General features: G+C 34.9%; 1 protein-coding gene across 2 annotated transcripts in view; it reads right to left on the bottom strand.

Annotated features, from left to right (window-relative positions):
- CNTN1 (contactin 1) overlaps positions 1-17648 on the bottom strand; it is a 369710-nt gene that overhangs the window by 61904 nt on the left and 290158 nt on the right. For both annotated transcript variants that reach the window (XM_059934553.1, XM_059934554.1), the window contains exons 18-19: positions 10013-10162; positions 1637-1707 (exon numbers count right to left, since the gene is read on the bottom strand). In XM_059934553.1, the coding sequence (XP_059790536.1) occupies positions 1637-1707; positions 10013-10162 (221 nt within the window). The remainder of the gene's footprint in view (positions 1-1636; positions 1708-10012; positions 10163-17648) is intronic.

Below are 17648 nucleotides of genomic sequence, written 5' to 3'. Positions count from 1 at the left end.
TCAGAGTTATTATTACGTAACAATTGCTCAATAAAGAAGTTTGTGTCAGCCCTAACAATCCATTATTTATAAATACCGACTCAAAGCAAGTTCTACTGAGTATCCATCATTTAGTCATTTTTAGCCAATAAAGTAAATGTGCCCATTGTATATTGAATTTTTTCACCAGAATATCAAAGTTAAGGTGTCTTGAGGAAAAACCTTAACTAAATACAACACAGTGGCTTGAATATCCATAGGTTAAACAGGAATGCCTGCAAATGTACAAAGTTAAAAGGGAAAAGGAGTTGTTCTTGGTTGCACGATATAGAAATCCTGAAGCATGATCACAAGGATGTACAAAATATGATTTTACATTATTAATAGAATAGCCTAACATTCCCACCATAATTTAAACATTTTTTCTTATTGATAGTTCTATACTTAATTTTTGCAATTTAGTAGATCAGAATTAGCTACGGAGTTTTCAAAAGTTAGTGATTCTCAGGCCCTAGTCTCAGAGAGTTGATTTCAAATTTTTGGAATAGTAATTTCCAATTCTGAATTCTTTGACAAGCTCCTCATCTTATTGTGAGGCAGATACCTACACAGTTTAAGAAAATCAAGCCTAAAGAAAGGAGTAAGATGTTAAAATTTTTCCAATATCTTCACTTTTGTGTGATACACTGACACTAAAACTGACAAATCATTTGAGATTTGAATGAAGAAAAGGCAATTTTTTTCTAAATCTTACTTAAAAATGTGATTTAAATGCCAAGTATAAAATATGACTACAGAGCACAGAGTGAAGTCAATTTCTGCTAAATATCCATTTATTATATAAATCAATTTAACTCATGTAAAGAATAAAACCTGTCATTTTTCCTGTAGTTCTCAGAATCCTTTGGAGCCTCAGTTGTGTTCTTTGACTTTCTGCAGTGATTAAATACTAAAAATATTTAACGGATACATAGAGCTATACAAAACATGTTACCTAGATAAATGCCAGATGTCTAATTCAGACAAATCTATGCTGCCAAAGCCTTCCCCACCCCCAATATCTCTCTCACTTCAAAAATTCAGCTAAGATGCATTGTTTTCCAGACATTATAGTCTCTGAAAAAAAGCTCCCTTTGGGTCATAAAAATTTAATACAACGTTTTGGACACCTCAATAACAAGTCATTTGGGGGGACTTCTAAGACTGACTAATGATAGATTACACATGGTGATGAAAATAAGTCTCAAGCGAGAAAGTAAGTTCCAATTTAAAAACAGATGATGATACAAAAGATTTTTTTAACTGAATCTTCGGAGTTTTGAAAGTCCAGAGCAAATGTTATGAATTGCAATTGGGTTACCAGGCCACAGTGAGTACAAACTATCTCTGGAATGAGAGAGTTGAATGTTTGTTTAATCTTTAAACTTACAGATACTTTAGCATCAATAATCTGTTTTGGTATAAGAACTGTACTAAGCCATAGTAAGCCAGGTAAAATCTGGCATGCATTTAAGAAAAAAAAATCATTTTAGTAATTTATTCTTGTTTAGGTTTGGGGCATTGTCTTCTATTTCAATTTATTTCAGGAAGCAAAATGTGTTTGAGATTAAGTGTAGGTAAAGCAGCCTATTAACATATGTAACTTCTTAGCACTTACCGCCCATGTTATGGTCAGTTCTCTGTTGCTTCCACCCCCACCTCCTACATCTGAAGGAGCCACATTAGGTGCTGAAACAAATAAACAAATAAACAAAGCTACAAATGAGAGGCCCTGTAATTATTTTCTGACATTAGAGTTCTTATTCACTTAGAAACTGTACATTTTTCTTTCACCAGGAAAGACAAGTTGCACACATGATCCACTCAGATATACTAACAATGCCACATAGTTGCTGTAATAATGTTTTACTGCCAAGAAAAGAATTGATTCAGTGCCATAGGAAATGTACTAGTTTCCTTCAACAAAGTAGTGAAGCAAATTTGCCTTCCCATCTTTTTTTTTCTGTGTCTTTTTATTTAATATGGTTTTGAAAGATTAGACGTATTTTATTGAGAAAATATTTCACAGCTCGTTTTGAACTCTATGACCTAACAACTCACCGTTGTGTTAGTTTTATGCCTCAATCTACAAATAACTGTTAAGAAACGGTGCATGTGCATTAACATAGGATTATGCTTCCCTGAGATATTTGGAAACAGAAATCTAATGCTGTTCTTATGTTCTTATTTTCAATGCCTAAATCTCTTCTGGAACCCTGTCCCATCAGTGACTCCAGTTCTCCCCTACTCCTATCTTTTTACATCATCCTTCTATTTTTCAGTCTCTACTGTAATGACTATCCTTTTCAGTCTCTCCAGCCTTAAAAGTTATCCTGTAATACTGTTTTCCTCTTAATCTCACCCTTTCCTGTCACTGAACTGCAAAGAATGATATATGACTATTTTTATACTTCACTCCATAATCACTTTTTAACAACCCATAATCTGTTTCCACTTCTTCATATTACTGAAATCACTCTCTCAAAAATCACAAAATTGCTTTTAACTACCAAGTGCAATGGCCTCTTTGCTTTTCTCCGAGTTATTCTCTCTCCTTGGAAGTCCTTCAAGGTGGGTGCTGTATCTTATCAGATTTGTATACTCTATCTTATTGTAGGCTTTACCTTATTGGATTTGCATCTAATTGGAGTTGTACAGATAATACTAAATCATAGTTTGTTCCTGCACCCCAGGCGGTTGGAGACCAGCTACCCAGCTATGCAGATGAAGACCGTGTTTTTATTGAGAACATACATTTTCCCACACAACCGCTGTGGCTCAGTCTGAAATATCATTCCCGGCTCTCTTAACATTTTAAAGAACAGATGAAATGTCAGTTCTTCCATGACTCCCCAGATTGTCCTTCCCTAAAGGAAACAGTCACACCTTCTACAGAGTATTCATTTACTGAATTACAGATCCTAACAAGTAATTGTGATTCACAGATAAATACTTCAAAACTTCCTCTATGTTAGCCACATAAATTCTTTGCTGAACTATGTACATTAATTGCACAGAAACAAACAAAATACAGGCTTTTCTTTACATCTATAAAACTATATGGTTTCCTTTCCTGATTAAGAAATTAATGTGAAGTTTGAGAGATTTTATTTTATTATTGTATTTTATTTTATTATTTTATTATTTATTATTAACTGTCACCACTTGAGTGTTAGAAATTAAATTGAGTGCATGGGGGTGTTAAAAGGTAATTTACTTGTAGCACTTTAGATGAAATACATATTGAAGGCTGGGACATTAAAATACTGCTGGAAACCCTTTAAGCCCCATAACTCATATTCTGAGGTTAAAATTTTACATGCTATACAGAAACAAAGAACATGTTGTCTTATAATCAATGAATAAATCAAATTTTGTGTTTAAGTACAAATATTGTGGGTACAGGCAAATAATTTCAAAAATAACTCTAGAATAATTTATTATATTGCAATTTGTTGAATCAAATATTGCCTCCATCAGGACAAGTATTATTTGCCAAAGCATTTCACTATAATCCTTTTAATTATAATCAATATTAACCTTTGTTATTTAGAACAGAGCTAAAAATAGAGTATGTTTATGTTAGAGTGAATATTTTTCCCATTTCATCACTTTTAGTTTCAGGTCTAACACACTTCAAATAAGTAATTCAAGATTATTTTGCTCTTCAAAGATCATCCATTGAGTTCATGATGCTGAAAATAAGACAAAACAAAAGCACAGAAATAAAGGTAGCTATATGTCTTAATAGAATGTTTTATATCTTACTTGGAATAATAAAGTGTTTTATATTTTAATTTCCTTCTTTAAGCTTTGAACGTTCATTTGTAGCTTTAGCAGCTAAGGGACATTTTTTCACAAGTGGAATTGGCATATAACCTACATATTTGACATGAATCTGAGTACCTAACTACTCTGTATTTGTATTCAGCCCTGCAGAAACAGGAGGACTTGGCCAAATACTGATTCCTTTCAGGGAAGTAAATCACCCTGAGCACAAGGAAGTTTACTTAACTTTAGGCTCCAGGGCATCTGACAGTGAGCAAAATAGACTTTCTCTTAACAATAAATTATTAAAAAGAATTTAAACAAATATTTAGGAAAAATACAAAATTCTTGAATTAACAATGAATAAACAATTAAAAATAGTGAGGCTTTTAAACTTGTCTTTTTGCCATGATTTCAGTCTAATAATGATTCCTTAATGATGTTTATAGGAAGGCTTTCGTATTTCAGTTGTAGATCTAAAAAATATTTAAAAAGAAAATCAAGCCAATGTCATGATTATTCTTTCCTATGAAAAGAAACTGTTGCCAATTTTACTTGTAAATTTGAATGCTTAAATAATTTGCATGTAAGTAACATTTGGGGCTTTGGCGTTTTGTTTAATAATGTACAAACTGCCTTGTGACAAATCCTAAATTATAAAAATCATGGAGTATAGGAAGAAAAGCCCTTGATTTAAAATATATGGACTACTCAGTTTTTGTTAATTATTGCTTTCCAGTTTTACAGAAATAAAGTTACCATGAATGTAGCTTCTCATTTCAATTTGCATCAGAATTTCACTGTGATTTAAAACAAATTTTTAGTAAGAGATTCAAAATGGTATGTAAGTAATGCTCTAGGGTCTAGATAAACAAAGGGATTAAAGCCTTACATCTGCTTTTATTCTATCTATAAATATATTTTCTTTCTGAAGAGTCATTAATAAAATCAAATGAACTGTATAATATTTGGATATTCAAATGAGTTCTTCATAATTCTTATGATCTCCTGCTCTGATGGTGGACCAGATTGCTAACATTCTTTATGCATCTACCATGTTAAAGTGATGCTCTTCCCAGGTAAAAATTATATAGGGTCTGAAATAGTTCACAAAAACATTAATGTCTTTAGATCTTATCAGGCCAAAATTGTAGTTTGCTTATTAATCTGGACTGTGTTCTCAAACAGGAAAGTTAAATGGGCGTAGCAGAGTAAATCCGTTAACTGCTCAATAGAATGATAGTCTAAAGACAAGTCATCTGGGGGAATGTTTAGTTGGGCAGAAAAGAATGCTACAAACTGAAATAAGCATAATGCATAGTAAATTTATTATAAAGAACCCAAACCGATTACGGATTTTTCACTTAAGTGAAAGAATGAACACTTCCTAGTTTATCTCAGTGTATTAAAAACAAAAGCATCTAATGCATATGTTAACCTTGTTTCAAACAAAACAAATTATATTTGGTAATGTATTTTTCTAAATTTTAATATGCAAATATCACAGTAGCTTTGATCACTACTTTTCATTATCCTCTATTAACTTACAATTGCAAGAACCATCCTCTTTCCCTTCTTGTTCCTCTCTTTTCCTTCTATAAATAATTTTAAGCACCAATTATAGACACTGTGTTGTGTTAAGCACTAAAGTTAACAATATGAATAAAATCTGATTCCGGTTCTGAAGATGCTAATGTAGTAAAATTAAATATGTACAACTGGTTTTAGTTCAAAGTGTTAAATATCCCCAATGTGGTAAAAATCCCTAGTAAAAATTTGCTGGATGAATGGATGAATGAATGAATGAATAAAAAAGCTCAGCTTACTAAAAGACTCATCTAGAACTTAGAAATGATTTTTACATATCGTACCTAATGGGATACTCAGGTAAGCACTTTAAAATAAATATACAGAAAAGTAGCATTATTCTCTTTTTACAAAAAAGGCGAATGAGTCCCAAAAGTAGTTAGTTAACTAGCCCAGGTCACACTACTCACATGTAGAGAAGCTGCAACTTTAACTCAGGCCTCCTGATGGCTTAAAAATCTACACTCTTTGCTTCTTTAAAAAAAAAAAAGAATTTTCTATTACATAACTAGTGACAGCTACTAACATTAACATAGCACCTTACTAGCTATAAAACATGTTCTTAGCACCATCCGCCTCCTTTATCAAACATATCTAAAAAATAAAAAATAAAAATAAATGACAGAGCTGAATAGCTTCATTAGACATGAAATTAAAGCTCTCTACATAGTAAGAAAGTGCTGATTACAGTGTTATGTTATTTTTTCTCTTTTCCTTCTTAGTTTGATCTGGCAAATAAATGGCAAAGTTGTCAAAACAAACGTGAATGTACCATTTTAGGGTATCGACTTACCAACTGCACGTGCAGAGCTATTAGCTATGGGGGTATATCTTACAATGACACATCACTTTGAAGGATGCTTCTGTTATCTCTTATTTACAGTCAAAATTAAATGGGTTACAATGATTACAAACACATCTTCTAATTCTTCATTTGGGGCCATCCATTTTATAATGCACTTGTCTGAAACCAAAGAGTATACCCAACTGTGCCTGGCAATCTTAAAATTAAGTAATTGGACAATTAAGGGCATATGCCTCACTAGATAATGTCCTGTCTTTCAATCAGTATAATGAGGCACAGGAGCAACCTTTCCATCAAATGGGAACCAGCCTTTATCCCACATAACATATGCTGGCATCTCTTAGAGAGTTGTTATAACGGTACATGACGAGACAAACATCCCCCTGTTTCAGAAAGTATTTTTATTTTTTTGTAAGGATAAAAAATGTAAATGTCCAATTTTATGAATATTCAATTTTTCAAAAACAGGATGAAATGAAAAACAGAAATTAAAGAGAAAGTCTGTTGGATTGTATTGTATTAAATATATAAATTATTCCTTTAAGATGATTAAAATTACATGAAATTATATGATCCTCTTTTATGTTAATAAAAATGCAAATATATTGCCAAAAGAGGTGATCTATTAGACTAGACAATATTTTCTTATAAGCATATTAAAGCTTAAAATGAGCATTAATGGCATAATAAAAATTTTATTCAGCAAATACTATGCACTAGACAGCACTAACTTTGCTTTCCTTACATGTTTTTAATCATAAAAAAATTTCATAAGATAAATAATTTCCACTTAGAGGTGAGAAACCTGAGGCTCAGAGAGGTTAAGTAACATGCTTCTAATCACAGAGTTTTAAATGATGGAACCAGTATTCTACTAAAGGATCAGTGTCCCAGAGCTTTAATACTGCGTATTGCCCTCCTAGAAAATTATTTAGGAATGAAGCTTTTAGAATTGCAAAGCCCTGAATTTGAATCCTAGCTCTGCTTCACATTAACCAAGTGTAATCTTGACTTCTTTGTCTGTAAAATTAGGAACAATAATACCAGTTGCATAAAGTTATTGTGGGAATTAAGTGGAGCAATGCAAGTAGAGAGTTTAGCACTCTGTGATAACATACAGCAAGTGCATAAATGATAGTAGCCATAAAACTTGATTAATAAAGGATCCAAAAATATTTTCTTATGAAAGATTAACAAATGTATTAGAAGTTATAGGATTTATTTTTTCACAATTGAAAGGAAGGCATCATCTTATTATATCACGATTGGGCCAAATCTTGCATTGTGAATAAGACCGTTATCACTTCATATGTTTGTTTTGTGTCTGAAGGCTTTTAAGAGAAGTTATTTTCCAAGTACACTAGAGAGAGAATTAATTCCTTAACAAAATACCATTTGAGCAAACATGTTAGAGGTCATGCTTAATGAAGGTGAAGCCAAAAGTTGTTAGTTGAAAGTAACAACCTTACCAAAATTTTAGGTTTGATATCACTAAAACAAATTTTTCCCAGCATTTCTAAAGATAAGAAGACATTAAGGTTGGAAAGTCTTCAGAGTTACCTACAAACTACAGGTAGCAAGCACATCAAAAAGTATTCTTATCTTCTAAATATGATACTAAATATAAATTATATTTATAGATTCACAGATGAAAGAATCAGATTGAATCTTTCTTTCTGAAACATGTTTTGCTGTTGTTGTTCTTAAAAACATATTTAATTTAATCAAATATACACTGAGATTAAAAAAAAAAAATCCAAGTTATTATAATTCTGTCCAAATGATCAACTGAAGTATACTAAAGCAATCATTTTTGAAATAAATTATACATAATTTTTTGGTAACAGAGTTCCTACAATTTTTTGGTAACAGAGGGGAGGGTCTACTCCTATCATCAATGCCAGAGAAAGTATCTTCCCTCCCCATGAACAATGTTGTCTTTGGATCAGAATTAATTCATATTGTACTAGTCAACAGATCACAGAAAATTAATCAAGCTCAATGAGATAAAAAAGGCCTATATCTGAGATAAGCATGTTATAATTTTTAACTGAAATAAGTTTGCTTAGACCAACTTAATCATTTAATATTTTTGCAATTTTATTTTGAAAATGAATACTTGTTATATCAAAGCAAGTGCATGATCTCTCAGCATGAATTATGTGGTTGAAACCACCAGTCAGATAATGTGCCAGTTCCTTTGTATTTTTGTTTTTCAAGAAAGGGCAACTGTGTTCAGTCCATCACACAGAAACTTCTATTACAAACATAGGAGGCTCTAAGGAATAATCAAAACCAAACAAACACAAGGATCCTGGTTATGTGGTATCTGTGTTCTCTAAAGCTGCAACATATATTACCTCCATATCCTAATGAGATTTCTATGAGGCAGAGAAAAAGGAACAATTGTTTTCATTTCACAGGTGGATATACTAAAACAAAAAATGGTGTTTAAGTCATATCTAGCTCTGTAACTGAGAATGAAATATGAGCTTCTACTAGAACGTAAATAAAGGTTCATATAAATGGCTGTGTGTTTAGGAGTCCTGCTTGGGAAAACACCTTTAAGAGAGAAAGTTGAAGGTATCAGGTCTGTGTTTGAATTCTGAATCTTGCAAGTAGTTATATTAACCTAGGTAAACTGTTTAGTGTTTCTGAGTCTACTGCCTATTAATGAGCATTAGATTGTAATACCTACCTCAAAATATTATTGTGAGGATTAACTGAAATGTATCTGAAAATGCTCAGCACAGATCAGTATTTTAGTGTTTCTGTTATTCCTTTATTACAGAATCATCAGTTTTATCTGATAAATTACATGAAACTTTAAGAGATCGTTTATTGATGGCAGTCTCTCTGAATAACTTGGCTTTAAAAACTAAAGACAGTACAATTCATAATTCTATTTAGAAGTTAGGCCAAGGAATTGATGTAGCCAGAAATGTGGATAAGTGATATTAAGATATCACAGCAGAATTTTAATGGCATTCTGTCATCCATTTAAAATATTTTCCCCCAAATAAAGCACTGAAGTTTGGCGAGGCACAGTAAAAATAAACTCAGAGAGTCTACAAAACATTTTATTTTTCATAGACAGGGAATAATAAAGAAGAGTTATTATTAGAATCAGAACAATATTTTTGCCTAGAAATTCAAGGGAGAAGGAAAACAGAGTGGGGTATTTCTTGTATAAAAGGCTATTAAAATGGAGTTGGTATTCAGCATAAAAATGTGAACCTAAATTGGAAGAATAGCCATGGTTGAGCTGTGATAAAAGAGCACATTTAGAGTGACATCTAATATTAAAAGAACACATTATAGCTATTTCTGAGATGCTCTGACTCCCCAGGTGGTATAGATCTAAGAGACCCCATCACATTCCCTCCTTGCCAGGCTCACCCTACTCTCCTGCCCATACCCTCCATCCACGTGGCTGTTCGGTTATCCATGTCTTTGAGAGATACAACAAACTGTGAGCCTTCTAAATCATGCAATCTGCTTAACCATGACTCTGCCCGGTTAAGATTCACAATTTACATTAAAGTTTATATTCTAAACACCAACTTCATTTAAGTGATGTTCAGTGGATCATATAGTTGCCTCCATTTACCTCTTTTCCATTAATTATGTAAGAATATTCTAAAGCTTTATATTTTCTCTTTTGGTTTTTGACTGTCTTGACACAGAATGCACACACCTGTGTGAGATACATATACACACATTTTTTAGATAAATTACTTACCTCAGAGCATTATTTCCAAATACATTCAATTATATGCTAAAGTGTCACTGAATTTATAAACTTTTAAATTTTAAAAAGTTTCTTCTACATACCAGCACCATCTGTTTTAATTTTGCTTGATGGTATACTGGGCTCTCCTATACCCAATGTATTGGTTGCTAGCACACGAAATTCGTATTCCATCCACGGGATTAAATCCACTGCTCTTGCTGCCTCCATATTTCCTTCAATAATCGGGGGATCTAAATAAAATAAATATTAAATAGAGAATATTAGTTGAGTAGCATCATTCTTATAATTCTCTATTTTTATTTTACTGTTTTGAGAAAATGGCACATGTTCCACTGAGTTGAAATAAAAATAAAAAGTAGGAATGACAAAATGTTAAGTTCAAGGGAGTAAGAGGAGAGGTCCTTAATAGATAACACGTTAGAAAAAGAGATGTGCACATGTATCATTTATTTATTAAGTATAGGGTGGGAGCACTGAGATTCTGCATTTCTAACCGGCTCCCAGCTCTTGCTTCTGCTGCTAGTACACTGGCTACAACCTGAACAGCGAGCGGCTGAATTCTGAATACAGAATCCAGAAAGATTTCTTGAGGCAAAGGTACAACTTGTGCAGTTAAAATTTTTATGGACTGCCACTGATATAGTGTATGGGTAGTGAATGGTTTATTACTAAGGTACCTATATGTTTATACTATTTTGTAGTTAGATTTTTAGATCTATACTCAAATCATTTGGGGCACTGATAATAAAGGTTATAATAATTCATTCAGATTTATTAAGTATTTCTCAGAATTTATGCTACTAGATACTAACAGGAAAATTATCACTTAGGGGTAAGATATGTTCAAGATTGCTTATTTAATTGAGGTATGATAAAACATACAACCAAGGCAGGACTATACATTATTTTAAGCTCTCCTAAAATATTCTCACATGTGTTTTTAATAATTAACCTACACATACATATGCATGTAAATACCTGTACATCACTTATTGGAAAATGTGTTCCCTTAGGCTTATATATGACTCATTATCTTATTACTTAAGGAATTTTTATCTGGCACTGCAGACCATGAATAAGTAGCTTTTTAAGATGTTGTACCCATCGTCACAATAAATGTTAAGCATCCCAGTGTCCAGTTTCTACTTTTAGACAAATTCTTAATGGCTCAGACTATCCCATGCCTCACACTGTCATGTGTGGCACGTGTGGCATAACTCTCCTAGACACTAATTTTGCCATCCAGTCTCTTATTTTGTTAGGAATTTGTTTTATACATTTGACATATATTTTTGACTTTCTGATTAAAAGTTTGGCTTTCCTTTTCCTCTGTTTTAATTCTGCCTCTTTATCTCCTGTTTTCTCTACCCCTTCCTCACACCAAATTGGGATTTGTTTGTCTTACTTCGTATACATAGGAAGTTATTTTAGGTAATTGGAAGAGGGAAGATGAAGTTTTGATTTGCGAAGGACTCTTCACGGAGAAAAGGAAAACACAGAACTGGTTGTATGACACTGGGTAGAGTGGCCCCCTTCTTCATTAGATACCTTTTTATGATTTTGAGCCTCCTATAGAAGGAGCCATTGTAGTGGCTTGAATGGTGACTCCCCCCACAAAAGATATGTCTATGTCCAAATCACCAGAACCTATGAATGTGACCTTATTTGGAAAAAGGATCTTGTAGACCATTTTAATTTTAAGACAAATTAAGTTAAGAATCTTTGGATAAGGAAGGTATCCTGGATTATCTAGATAGGCCCTAAATCCAATGACAAGTGTCCTTATAAAAGAAACACAGCAAAGAGACATATAGGAGAGTGACATGTGACCACAAAGGCAGAAATTGAAGTGATGCAGCCACAAGCCAAGGAGTATTTGGAGCCTCTGGAAGCTAGAAGAGGCGAGGAATGGGTTGTTCCCTGGGATCCTTGGAGAAGGTGCAGCCCTGTCAGCACCTTAGTTTTGTACTTCTGTTGTTTCAAATCATCAGATCTGTGGTAATGTGTTATGACAGACATAGGGAATTAATACACAGGTTTAGAGGCTGAAGCTGATGGAAATGTTTGTGAGTTTGTGAGCCTGGGGAGTCCAAGTAAAAAAGTATAATAAAAGGGTCAAGGAGGCAGTGTGATCCTCGCTCCTGCTTCTTATGCTGCAAAACCCTAGCACCATTTAAATGCTTGAAGAATGGAAATGAGGGAACCATTCTAAAGGGTCCCTCTTGGCAAGGGCATGGTGTTCTCATGATGGTAAAGGCTACCCTGGCGCTTTTCCAAGCAGCTGGGCAGTCAACAGGTAGGGGCAGGTGAAGGCTGGGTCAGAACAGGAAGAGCCAGATGGATGTGCAGTGAAAACTGCAGCTGATAGACTGATTCTGAGCATGTATGAGGCTCCAGTATGAAAATATCTCCAAACAAATGGAAGATCAGGAATATGTTCAAAGAGTAGAAATTCATACTTTACTACAGAAAACATTTGGAAGAATGGTGAGAGATAAAGAAAGAAAAGTCAACTGGAGTCATTTTAGGGTAGGTTTTAGATTCCAGATGTGGAGTAAGGCCTGTGACTAAATGAAGTCTGAGATGAAGAAAGGAAGAAGAATAAGCAGAAAGCCTTGGAGTTAGAACCATGAGAAGACAGACCTCATTGAGAAACCCTTGACCCAGTGATGCAAACAACTTTCAAAAGGGGAAGCTGGAAGTGGATGTTAGGAAGATGGACTTCCAGAATGTACCTTCTGAATGATTAAGGAAGGAATTTGATATCTATAAGTTTTTGTTTTTTAAAAAAAATTATTTATTTATTTATTTATTTATTTAATTTATGGCTGTGTTGGGTCTTCGTTTCTGTGCGAGGGCTTTCTCTAGTTGTGGCAAGTGGGGGCCACTCCTCATCGCGGTGCGCGGGCCTCTCACTATCGCGGCATCTCCCGCTGCGGAGCACAAGTTCCAGACGCGCAGGCCCAGCAATGGTAGCCCACGGGCCCAGCTGCTCCATGGCATGCGGGATCCTCCCAGACCAGGGCTCGAACCCGTGTCCCCTGCACTGGCAGGCAGACGCTCAACCACTGCGCCACCAGGGAAGCCCCGATATCTATAAGTTAATAATATATTCTACAAGGATAGCTAACAGTTGTGAACACTTCTCTTTTTAGAACAAAACCAATTATGATCATTCTTGTTAATACACATTAACATCAGTACTTACGAGAAGATAAGTATCTAAAACAAATAAGTTTTTGGCATATCTTTATAATACCCCCTCTATAAAACCATTTATATAAGTAGTAGGGCTAACTTAGCAAAAAATGACTAATGCCAATCATTTTAGAAAAATGTATTTAGAATTAAAAATGGTTCTGTATCTGGCCTGCTTTCCTTCCCCAGAGGGGGACAGGACTTTGGACGCATACCACATCATAAGAACAGGGTTTAAAAGTTTGCTTTCTTACTTTTTTCCAGTCCAATCTTGAGCTCAGTAGACCATATCACCACTTTACAACTTGAACTTCAAGACCTGCTATGTCCATACCAGGACACACCTATAACATGTCTCTATGTCCCCCCTTGTTTGTTCCTGGTTATTATTTATGGACATACATATGTTTCTTTTACTTCTTATTCATGTTTGGGAACCACTCAGTGCCTGGTACACCTAGAATGATGTTTTGTAAGTAGAAGTACTTAATAAATATTTGTAAAAATTAAAAATAAACTACAAATACAAAAGTTGTGCTTATTTAGAGTCGACAATGTCTTAATGCAAGAAGCACAACTGTGTGTATAACTTTATTGTCTCCTTCAACCCTGAATCAGGCAGGCAACTGGTAGAAGAAAAGAGGGCACTCTGTTACCTTGTCCCACCACAAAATATCCACGCTCTATGGCTCTTATGCCTGTATTTAGTTCATAAATCATCCTGCCTTGTCTAAAGCAGAGGGTAGACCTCGTCTCCATCCTCTTAAGCTCTCTCCCACCCTCTTTAACTCTGAGTTGATCCTTTTCAATTTCTCTCCTCCACTGCTACTGTGTTTTACCTCTAGTACACATTTTTATGTATTTTATTCTGAGCCCTAAATGTCCCTATAAAAGGATTTGTACCTTCTCCAACCCCTTCAGCCCTGGTAAGAACTAGTGGATGTATTTCATTTTTCCAAAACCCCCCACACAGATAGGTTGGAAGCAAAGGTCATCTTTGCTTTGGAGAGAGATTCTTGCCCCAAGCCAAATGCACAATAACCAGGAGCAGAGGGACTTTGTGTTCCCTCTCTTCAGCCAAGTTCCTTGCAACCTGTTTGCTATTCCTGGAGTCAGAAAGAGAGGAGAGTACTTGGCAAAGTAGTGGCAAGTACCACGAATCAGGACTGTGGTCTCAAGTTCCTGAGTTTTAACTGGGTCATTTCTGAGTCAGGCCACTTTTTACAGACAATCTCAGTTTTGGAAATCAGATTTTAACTGTATAAAGGCTGTCAGAGGCTTCTTTCTATAAAAAACTAAAATGTTGTATATTAACCTGGTAGGTATTTAAATCTTGGTTTTACTTCTAAGTGTAAATTTCAAGCAAAGGGATACAGAATAAGAGACATACTTCTTACTTTAATATTCAGGCCAAAAGACCCCCTTTAGAAGGTTTTATTTTGATAACCAGCCATGAGCACTAATCTACAGATCTATTTTCAAATACCTTTAGTCCATAAGGCTCAGAATAAAAAATATTCTGAGTATTCTTTGGAGGAAAAGAGAAGCAAGCCTCATGGGTATCCCAAGGCCAATAGTCACAATTGCCTGGCAACCATGCTTTGTGGTGCTCTGCCTTCAGACCACAACAACTAGTTCCCTGAGCAGCTTCAGAACTAGGCAGAATGACCTCCAGACTAAAAAGCAGATGTTTCAAAAGTAACTCCAGGTAATATAATCACACCTGTTCTAGGTTCTTGGAAGTTGCCATAGCGAGTTCTGTTATTTCCTCTGGGTTTAAATACAGTTTGACTCCTTAGGATCCTCCATCTCAATCTAAAACCCAAGTATTTGAAACTACCCAGAAAGAATTATCCACTTGGGGATCTAGCTGAAAAAGCTGGTCCATTGTTTCAGAATGAAAATGGACAATTAAAGGTCTCTCTCTGGCTCTGACACAACTAATCAGTGTGATGTTAGAGGCTCTAGACCCAACCTGTACATCATCTGGCAGGACTCAGAGAAGAGCCAGAGTTATGACAATGTTCCTTGCAGAGAAAGAGAATCGGATTGTTCTCTGAATTCCCAGAAAGTGTGATTCATTGATTCTTCTCTATGGAAAGTCTGCATGCTGCCTCATAAAAACCCAGAAGTTTATCTTTGAAATAAGAGCAACAAAAGTGAAGCTATGGAAAGGCAAAAAATAAAACAGTAAATTCTAAAATGTAAATCTCCTACAAGGAGCCTAATGCTTTTTCATTATTTTAACCTATCAATTTGACAAAGATTTAAAAAGAAAATACTAAGTAAAAGTATGGTGGAAGAGACGCTTATATACTGTTGATTGGAATAAAACTTATTCCACCTTTCTACGGTGTAATTTTGTAGTAAGCTCATGGGCTTAAGCATGCTTACACTAAATAATTTAACTCACAAATGTCTATTCTGAGGAAATAATCTAAAATTCAGAGGAACATTTATGTGCCGTGACGATAATTGCAGAGGATTGGTAACAATTAATTCCAGTGTTCCACAAGACAGAATTTTAAATATAAAGACACTTTTCTTCTCCTTTTTCAAGAACATATCTGAGGTTCTCTCAATTGCTCCTCATAGCACAGTTTCCAGGCCATTTTATTTTCTGGCCAACATTCCTTTTCCACACAAACACACACACACACATACCATCACCAACAATATTCTATAATTTTTCCTCTGAAAGTAGCAGCATAGAATCCAGCACACATTCTAAACGTGACCTGAGCATCTTGTAGAACACCTGGAATGGTATCAGGTTTCTGTTGTCCATCCCCAAAAAAGTTCCAGAGAAGTAATACTTACAATAGATTGTTTTAAAGATCTACAGTCTATTATTTCATCTCATTATTCTAAACTTAATCACTGGAATGTTGAAAGTTGGTATGTTTGAAAAATATTTATTGGACACCTTAACTAATTACCTGCATGAAACTGAATTTAATCCTATACCTTCTTTTTTCAGTGGACACTACAGTAAATAAGAACCATGTGGTTTTTATTTCTGCAGTGGTTGTAAATTTTTTTTTTTTTCCACTTCCACTTAGAACACAGTCACAAGAACTTTACTGACCAACTAACAGGAAGAACATGCAAGATAATCTACAAAATAATAGTTTTTTCAGAGCCCAACGGAGAGCTGAGTTTGTGAAGAAATCTAATGAACTAAAGTCATCAGCAGCAGAGTCATGGGGAGAGGAGGATTTAGTCATAGACGTTCATAAGAAAAAGGCAGTTTAACTTTTCATAGATATTTAAAGATAAAGTGCAGGCTGGCATGGCTAATTTGAATCCCTGGGAGCCCCAAATCAAGGAGAGTCCTTACCTGTTGACTAACTCTTTCTGTGTAGGCTTTAACAGATGCATTCAAGAAAGTTTGGAAGCCGGACAAGAGTGCTGAGAGACCACCCTTAAAGGCACAGACACCTCAGATCTGCTCAAATCTAAGAGCAGAGAAGGAAAATTGAGACCCTGCATGCACTCTGAGGCTTACACTGGATATAAGTGAGTGCCCATGTGTGGCTGGGTGAGTGGTAAGAGGGTAACAGAGATTTGCCTCCCATCTGAGGAGCAGGTGCTTTGGATCTGTGAAGTCTGAGGGAAGGATAGGAGAACTGAGAAAATTCTCCCCCACCGCCCCAGCACTCTGTTCTTTAGACTGATTATCAGACAACAGCTGTCTGGGGCAGGAGCAGGGGAGGAGCAAGAGCCCTCCCTGATGTCCAAGCTGGAGAAGAAAGCTGAAGTCTGATAGGAAGACTGGAAAACCTCCAGACATGCAATATGGTGGGAAGGTTGTGATCCTGTACTCAAAACACTTGAAGCCTGTATAGAACTGTATTTAACAGCAAAGCTCAGATCATCTCAATGACAGATTAGATTGACTCAACCCTTGAAAGAATGACATGAATTTTCCTGGGAAAAAAACATTTACTCAGCCTCTACTGTTCTTTTACACACAATGTTTGAAAATCAATCAACATACACACACACACACACAGTGTCCACAATCTGTGGAACACATCAAACAATCTAACATGTATTTCACTAGAGACCAAGAAGAGCGAGAGTGGGACAGAGGAATATCTAAAGAGTTAATGTCTGAGAATTTCCAAAGCTGAAGGAAGATATCACCTCAAAGGTCTAAGATGCCAGTAAACTGCATCTGGATAAATATATTCTCATCAAGCTGAAAAGCAAATACAAAAAGAAATCTTGAAAGCAGCTAGAGAATATGGACACACTAAATACAGGAATATAAGGTAAAAAGAATAGTTGACTTCTTGTCAGAAACAATGAAGGCAAAAAGACAAAGACACTTTATTAAGTGCTCAAAAAAAGCAGCTTAGAACGTATATCCAAAAAAATCACTTAAATATTAAAAGAAAACTATTTGTTAGTGTAAAAAAAAGCTGAAGGTCTTTGACTCCAGCAACCTGAAGAGTTAGACATGTTAAAAGAAGTTCTTTACTTAGAAAAATTATAACAGATAGAAATCCAGTT

This window comes from Balaenoptera ricei, chromosome 10 (genome assembly GCF_028023285.1).
Source record: "Balaenoptera ricei isolate mBalRic1 chromosome 10, mBalRic1.hap2, whole genome shotgun sequence".
Lineage (NCBI taxonomy): Eukaryota > Metazoa > Chordata > Mammalia > Artiodactyla > Balaenopteridae > Balaenoptera > Balaenoptera ricei.
Note: the sequence above shows the minus strand (reverse complement) of the source record. Positions and strands in the feature narration are given on the sequence as shown.